General features: G+C 33.6%; 1 protein-coding gene across 3 annotated transcripts in view; it reads left to right on the top strand.

The window, feature by feature from the left end:
- Positions 1-5,690: 5,690 nt before the first annotated feature.
- Positions 5,691-8,771, top strand: part of LOC111807537 — a 6,234-nt gene continuing 3,153 nt past the window's right edge. The window contains exons 1-7 of one of the 3 annotated variants that reach the window (XM_023693296.1): positions 5,691-6,262; positions 6,726-6,881; positions 6,970-7,182; positions 7,260-7,349; positions 7,477-7,593; positions 7,930-8,199; positions 8,329-8,485. In XM_023693296.1, the coding sequence (XP_023549064.1) occupies positions 5,879-6,262; positions 6,726-6,881; positions 6,970-7,182; positions 7,260-7,349; positions 7,477-7,593; positions 7,930-8,199; positions 8,329-8,485 (1,387 nt within the window). In that variant the 5' untranslated portion in view covers positions 5,691-5,878. The remainder of the gene's footprint in view (positions 6,263-6,725; positions 6,882-6,969; positions 7,183-7,259; positions 7,350-7,476; positions 7,594-7,929; positions 8,200-8,328; positions 8,486-8,771) is intronic. The other 2 variants (XM_023693298.1, XM_023693297.1) reach the window with 2 other exon arrangements.

Genomic DNA, 8,771 nt, shown 5'->3' with positions numbered 1-8,771 from the left:
TTTTTTTTTTTTTTTTTTTTTTTTTTTTTTTTTTTTTTTTTTTTTTAGTCTGAGTTAGTGATGTAATATGACTCCTGAATGTTTGATATTTGATGAAATTTTAATTATTAATGTAACATTTACGTGGATAAATATGTTTTTTTTAATATAATTAAAAAAATAACAACTCACCCCTAAAATTTTTCAGTTGGGTTCTCTATTTAGGTTGCTGGAGTCAACTAATTCAAAATTTCAAATTGTTCTGAAAAAAATTTTAGAGCCCAAGTCACGTACACACGGGCTCTTATTAATAATATGGTATTATAAATTACAAATATAGGAGATTCAAGTCCGATAAACCATATATGATATCACGAGCTAAAAAAGAGAACACACAGAACATAAGTACATGATTTACATAGATATGAAAATGGACCCAACAAACAAACAAAAACCCGAACCAATTATACATGAAAAACGCTTAACATAAGCTTGACATAATAGTCGATAAAGAGAAACGATACACGATTTCAAAATCAAACTCGAATCAGGTAACGAAAGCAAACTCGGTGGAAGCTTCCTTAAAAAAATAATAAAATAATAAAAAGTGTACAATAATTAAAACAAAAAACAAATAGCAATAAATTAACGTGAAAATTGTTCCTAACCAACCCATCAATAGAAGCAAAGCAGCAAAAGAGGGGCCCCCTTGTAATTTCCCTTCGTCTTAGCACATTGTACACATTTGGTCAAATTTTAATTTTTTATTATTATTTTTTTCTTAAAAGAAATGGGTAAAATCTTGATATTTAAGTTTCCCATAAATCGTAATAATTGACGTGTCCAAAATAAATAATAAAAAATAAAATAAAGTCAAATGAGCTTGTACGATCCACAGTCGTTTTTGTCGAGTTTTTATATTTTACCCTCTTTACGACGTCGCATTTACATTTATTTCCCCGGCGATTTCTTTGTCCATCCGATCGTTTTCTACGGGTTGCCATCACGTGGACTTGTTGCTACAATGGTCCTACGATTGATGATTGCCCATCCAACGGTCCACATTGAAGACACTCAGTAATGGTGGACCGCAAGATGGGACCACCGTGGTCCTTGTTCTAGAGGATTATCAAAGCTAAACCAAAAGTATTCTCAATTAATCGCCGCTTTATAAACAGTTTTCTAATTAATTATTTTATTTTAAAAAATAGTGAAATCTTTTTTTATAGAATTATAATTAAATAATAAAAAGGTAAGGAGAGCTCAAAACCCCATGTAGGGCGACAAGAAGCGGGGCCATTTTGGTCATTATTAGCTAAAGAATAAGTTCTTATTACCTGCTCCATGCTTTACCTAAAGCTAAAGCGTATTTAATCTTTGCTTACGGGCACAATCCCATGCAGCCGAGCCTATTCTCAAATTCTGCGCTCGTGCTTTTGTAACTGGTAGTAGCGTAACATTATTCAGTTATTGTCAATTAAATTGGAGTTATTATATATAAACGTTAAAAGTTACCAAAGTATTTACTAGTTCAGTTATTTAATATTTACCGTCAGCTTTTACCCACAAACATATTCAAAATTAAAGAATAAAATAACATTTTATTTTTTTAAAGTTTATTTATCCAAATATATAATTATTGGTGTTTATATATTTTATTTATAAATTTGAAGTTTTTTTTTTTATGGCAACATTTAGCTACTTAGTAAATGATGGGAATTTATTATTATTATTATTATTATTTTCTTGGGATGTTAAAATTTTCAAACCGTCTCATAAATAACTATAGAACTATGACCCTACCCTAAGTTTTTTTTTTTTTTTTTTTTAATAAATGTTTCTATATAATCTTAATTTGTTCTATCTACCACCGGAGTTTATACACCTTGACCTAGGTTGGTGGGTCGAGCAATCCAAATAGAGTTCACAACTCAACCAGACTCTCTATTTTCATGTTGGTTTTGTTGAGAAATATTGACAGGAGTCACACATTAGCTAATTAAGAATAAGATCATGAATTTATAAATAAGGAGTATATGTCCGTTAGTACGAGACTTTTTGGAAAATCAAAAAACAAAGTCATGATGCGGATAATAGGAGGTTTGTGGTTCCTAACCAGACGAGATTGGATTGTCGAGTTGTTTATTTTTAGTTATTGAGAATATCTTACATACCCGTTAGAGCTTATAGTCAGAATGGACAATATCGTACTACTTGTGGAGGTTCAAGAAAATTTTATGTACCCACGGTAAGTATTACATTGCAAACTAAAATCTTTAAAATATATATATAATATCAAATATTTAAAAGTCGCAATGCATCGTGTAATCAAATTTTTTAGTTGATCACATTAACCCGGTAAAGAAAATGTCAACCGACGGACCTAACTGAATTTTCAATTTTTTAAAAAGTCCATCTCTAACACAAATTTGAAAAAAAAAAATAATAACCTGAATTGGTCGGGTTATTAGGTTATACAAACATTTCTAGAAATAATAATTAAGCTCTTAAACATTTACCTTGTGATGACTTAGTGTATAAAATTTGAACTCGTAACAGTTTATTATCTAATATGGACAAAATTTTGAGTATGTTATGCTCGTGGTCCTAATACTTGTCACACTGTTGATGGTTTCCTCTCGAGGCTACCGTACACGGTGCTAGACTTTATCTAATATCTCCAAAAATAAATGTTTTGGGTAAGTTCGGCTCGTGTGTTCTAGACTATTTGGTTAATACACATTCTTTTAGGTTAGTAAAATTTAATTTATTTTTGGTTAGTTGTTACCCATTCATTCATTTATTTAAATTAGTTGTTTGATAAAGCTGTCTAATTACATAATTGCCCCTACTAAAAAAATTAATAAAATTACTTTATTATTATTATTATTTTGTCGAGAATCCGAATTTGCACGAAAAATATGGAAGAGAGCAATATATATATATATATATATATATATATATATATGCAAGAAGAGCGTACAAGTAGGTTGCTTGCTATGAATATTTATATGCTCAATCCTTCCTATATTTTATTTTTCAAGTGTGTGACGATACTGGTCGAGGCAAGAGGGTGCTCAGTGTCACAATCATGCTTGTCTAAGGCGTGTTGTCTATGGTTGCATGTTGGTGTCCCGGTCATACTTGTTTATGACGTGTTGTCCATGATTGCATGCCCGTTCCAAACCCCTTTTACTTGCTGTTGTGTTAGGTAGGCTTATATTATTACTGTTGTGTCAAGACAGGTTGCATGACTGGTCACCAAAATCATGTCTACGTCCTGTTATGGCTAAAATTATCCAAAATGTACGTGAATAGTTGTTAATTATTCAAACCCGAGTTATATGTTATCAAAGCCGTTATTGTTTCTTACTCGTTTTTAGCTTATAGCATTACTTTCATATTTCCTCACTCATGTTTTTCTCAACCATGGTTCAAGGCTCGAGCATATGCCAATATTGTCCCACGAAGTGCAAATTTCACACGACTGACTCGTTCATTGGGTTAAAATAAATGCAGTACAATCGTTGTCCTATTGCAGCAAGAGTGCAATTGTGACACGCAAGAGCTCAGTAGTAACATAGGAATGTTGCCTCGGGGGCGTTTGTCTGGTGCACATATTTTGTATTCGCCATTTTCAACACAAATTTCCAGTACAAATTTGTATCTTATTTTAACCCAATGTACTCGTTTTTAGCTCATAACATTACTTTCATATTTCCTCACTCATGTTTTTCTCAACTGTGACTCAAGGCTCGAACATATGCCAATATTGTCCTACAAAATTGCAAATTTCACACGACTGACTCATTCATTAGGTTAAAATAAGTGTAATACAATCGTTATCCCGTTGCAGCAAGAGTGCAATTGTGGCACTCAAGAGCTCAGTATTAATAGAGGAACGTTGCCTCGAGGTGTCTGTTTAGTCCACATATTTTGTACTCGCCATTTTCAGTACAAATTTGTATCTCATTCTCCATTTCCTCTTTAAACGAACACAACAAACAACATAGTTTGTTAGTCACATTTGGTATTTCGGTGCCTCAAAATTCGAGGTGGTACACGTAAATATAAATTATATTCCTCGTATTTATTATATATATATTATATTTAAAAAATATGAATAAAAATAAAATTGGCATCTATAATTGCTTGATTTGTTTATTGTGAGCATTTAAAAAAATGCGGTTGACTTGCAGCTGAAAGTAAGAATCTCATCCTTTGATTGAATGACGTGTCGCCATTTACACTTCATGCATCAATTTTATTTTATCAAAACTTACGACCTTAGGTATTGAATATTCCAAACGTTTCGTGCTGTTATAATTCGAATGACTCAATTTTTATTTTTATTCAAAAATAAAATAAATAAATGTTACGGTTACAATTATTTTTTTAAATTGATATTTGTAATTATTTTGGATATTTTTAATGGTTGACATTAATAAAATTATGTGGCAGACAACTCAATTTTAAAAGATTCTGTCCACGTCATACGGTGCGTTTTGAAATAAAAATAAAATAAAAATAATTATCCTTTCGTTTTCTTATCAAATTATTCGTGTTCCATAAGTCAATATAAATGACAGTGAAATATTAAATAAATTTAAATTCAATAATGTTCGGATTATTAAAAAATTATATATTATTTTGAGTCATTATTTGAGTGGAAATTAACTGACGTTTGGAGAAAATTATTAATGGATTACGGCTCTCTATTCATGTTTTGTAAAATTCTTGGCGTAGAGATCGAGACCTGGATCGGGAATAGAGATGGGGAATGTAATTTCGTTCTCGTGAGATTTCACATCAGTTGGAGAGGGAAACAAAACATTTCTTGTGAGGGTATGAAAACCTCTCATATTATAAGCTTTTTAAAGCCTTAAAGGAAAACTTGGAAGGGAAAACCCAACAAAAATAATATCTGTTAGTGGTAGGCTTGGACTGTTACAAATGGTATCAGAGTCCGTCATTGAGCGGTACAAGTCACTAGTTGGAGTAGAGATAGATCCTCTCCATAGTAGATGCGTTTTAAAATCGTGAGGTTGACTATGATATGTAACAGGCCAAAACGGACAATATCTACTAAGAGTAGGCTTGGACGATTACAATTCTCATCCCCGTTTAAATAAATACTCTCAAAATAGCTATTTAATGAGCCACTTTCTACCCGTTAAATAAATATTTATATTGAGTATTGTTGAGATATAATATTTGAAAAATATATTAGTTATAAAATATATATTAGATATTATATCTTAATATTTAATTAATTTATATTTTTCTTAGGCAGATATTAATTGATAGCTTGCCTCCTATTTAAAGGTTATAAATATCAATAACAATATACACGGATTCAATTCTTAGCTAGTACAAAAAAAAAAAATATAATCTTTTTAAAAATTTTATGATTATTAATATATATATATATATTTTGTTGTTATTATTATTATTATTTTTTTTTTAATTTGGTCAAGCTTTTATAATATAATGGAAATGATTTAATAGCGGCTAATAATCAGAAATTTTTTTTACCAATTTTTTAATTAATATAATCACAGAAAAGCTATGCATTACATAAGTTCTAAAGTAATCCACGTGTTGCAAAACTATTGGTCAAATAGATTTGAAGGCACTATTTTTTTCCTCCGTTTTTGTCGTCATATAAAGAGAAGAAAAAAAAAATATAATTACAAAAAGAAAAATTCATGTTCATGGTCGGTCACTGTTTCTCACTTCAAAGTCGTATAGCTGAATCTCACCTTCCCATCAATGGCTACCATACGGGTTATATTTTCATCTACTCTGCTTTTCGCTTTATCTTTTGCTTCTCTCATCTCTCTCTTCTTTATATAAATATAAATCTCGCTCTGCAAGTTTCTACCAGCTTTCATTGACCATGGCCGGCGAGTTTTCCAACTGCGTTGAGTACGGTCTCCATTTGTCGAAACGAATTTACTATGGTAAAGGATCGGCCCCGGCGGCTTTAGGGCGGCAGATGTCTAGAGTATCGGAGGATTACCTTCCGACGGCTCCGATGGTGTATGCCGTTATACCGGACCCGACGATTGTGGACAATCCGGATGTTCCGAGTTATCAACCTTACGTGCACGGGCGCTGCGTACCACCGGTGTTGATTCCGCTGCATATGAATGGAGTTGCCATGGAAATCGATTGTTGTTTCGATACTGCGTTCATTGGCGTTAGCGGAACGTGGCGCGTGCATTGCGTGATGGCGGGGAAAGGCTGTGAGTGCCTTATAGCGGTGCCGATGGGAGAGCAGGTAGCCAGATTTTTCTCCATTATATTCTGAAACCTTGAGTTTATAGGTCGTACTGGTCAATCTGTAGTCGTGATTCGTCGCGCTTATGGGAGATGTTGTTTATTTGAGTTCTGGAGTTAGTACTGCAGCTGTAGCTACGTAAGCAAATCCGAATCTCGATTTGGAAAATGCTCTATGAAGTTTTGCATTCTGAAATTGCTTTGGAGTCTCAATCGATTTGAAATTTTGTCTTTCGAATTGACTCCAGTGTTATTTTAATTGAGATTCTACAAGGTCAATTAATCAATCAAACGTAACAGAGATTTTCTTTGTTAATCGTATGCCTGAAAGGATGTTAAAGTGTAGTCGATTGTTAAATTCTTCATCCAATTGATTGGGACTTGCGTTTCCATGACAAGCTGCATAAGTCCCTATCCTTCGACTTTCCATTTTTGCATTCTGAAAAAAACATTGTGGCTAACAGGGTTCACTTCTAGGTGTTGAAGTCGATGTTACTGGAACGTCATATCGCACTCAATTAGTCTCCATGGAAGACGCGGAAGCTATACAGAAACTAGCAAAATCTGAAGATGGAAAGTTTCTGAAAGGGCGCCGGATATACACATTAAAAATCCCCAAGGTTCCATCGCTTTAATCCTGTATATTTTTTCATCATGATCTTCTGTTCATTCTACCTCAAGGGTAAATAAGATACAGCTGTTCTCCAGGTCGATGGTGGCTGTACTCTTTCAGTTCGAATCAATTGGTCACAGAGAATACCATACCTTGATGATCTCTTCTGTCTCAATGTACCTTTCAATTTTCCAGCATATTTAGTTCCTCCTGGGAAAAAAGTCAAGAATATTCAGAAGATCTTATTGCATATAAATTCTGGTATTTCATCAGAAATTGTATGTAAACATACAAGCCATCCGATGAAGGTAATGCAAAGGTCTCACGAGATAATACTAGTTTCAGAATTTACCGAATATGACTGAATTTTTGTATTATCTTCTAGATACTAAGTCGAGAGGTTGGCAGCTTAAGTTTCTCAAACGAGACAGAGGTCTCAGCATGGTCAAATATAGATTTCGAGCTTTCGTATTCTGTAAGTATCATTTATTTGAATCTTTTCTGAGGAAAACTTGAAGAATTTCTTGTCTTCAGAAACGCTAAACTTTCACCCCCAGTTGGGAAATGCTGCATGCTTAAGTTCATTTCTACCCTGTTGGCAGATTTCTCCTAGTGACTTGTTTGGTGGTGTTCTTCTCCAATCGCCGTCTCTTCATGATTTTGATCAAAGAGAGATGTTTTGTCTGTACATTTTCCCCGGCCAGAACCAGAACCGGAAGGTTTGTTGTTCTTTTTCTTTTTTTAGTACAGAAATATGTGGGATTAGATTTCAACCTCTTACTTCGAGTAAAAAGTGTTCTAGAATTGTTTGGAGAGTAGTTCTACACTGGCTAATTAAGAGGAAGATCATGAGTTATAAGTAAAGAATACTATCTCTATTCGTATGAGGTCTTTTGGGGAAACCAAAAGCAAAGTTACAAGAGCTTATGCTCAAAGTGGACAATATCACTCACTCTAGTTCGGGCCCTTCTTTTTTCTTTGGTTGGTAGCCAATTAATTTTGTGTCATTGATTTGGCAGACCCTTTTTTAACGTCTCACTATTTTTCTTCGTTAGGTTTTCAGAAAGGAAGTAGTATTTATTATTGACATAAGTGGAAGCATGAAGGGTGGTCCTCTCGAGAGTACAAAACGCGCAGTGCTCGCTTCAATTTCAAAGTTGAATCATGAAGATACATTTAACATTATAGCGTTCAATGGAGACACTAAATTATTTTCATCATCGATGGAGCAAGCAACCGACGAAGCAATTACTAGAGCAACAGAATGGATTGACGCTAATCTAGTAGCTAATGGTGGCACTAACATCCTGCTTCCCGTGGAACAGGTAACCTTAGCCCATAAGCCTTAACTACATTACCTTCCATTGTGTTTAGTTAGCAATTAAGGTGTGTGAACCCTTTTCATTTGGTCATCTTCATAGAGGTTTTTGGTTCACAGTGTTATTCTATTGCAGGCTATAAAGATGTTGGCTGAAACTGGAAATTCAATTCCCCTCATTTTTCTCATTACAGATGGCTCTGTTAATAATGAGAGAGAAATATGTAATCTTGTGAAAGCTTCTTTGAAGAGTGGAAAGACGATCTCTCCTCGTTTATGTACTTTTGGTATTGGTAAGACCTTGCCTTGCTGTTCTTTCAAGAAATACTTGATGTCCTGAGTAAAAAAATTTAAATAAAAACAATTGTTTAAATTCTGCTTAAGTTCAAATCCTTGAAGAAAACGAGTTCGCTCCCTGAAATAGTGTCTGAGAGGACCCACCAAATGTGAATGAAATCGAAGGCTATATTGCTTCAATTATTGATCTCGTTTTAGGACACTCCTCAAGGCAGGGCCCTATGATTATTGAACTGACTAGACTATTTTGATTTTAGCATACACAATAACTTGGGGGGGGGG

The sequence above is a fragment of the Cucurbita pepo genome, chromosome LG12 (genome assembly GCF_002806865.2).
Source record: "Cucurbita pepo subsp. pepo cultivar mu-cu-16 chromosome LG12, ASM280686v2, whole genome shotgun sequence".
In the NCBI taxonomy this organism is placed as follows: Eukaryota; Viridiplantae; Streptophyta; class Magnoliopsida; order Cucurbitales; family Cucurbitaceae; genus Cucurbita; species Cucurbita pepo.
Note: the sequence above shows the minus strand (reverse complement) of the source record. Positions and strands in the feature narration are given on the sequence as shown.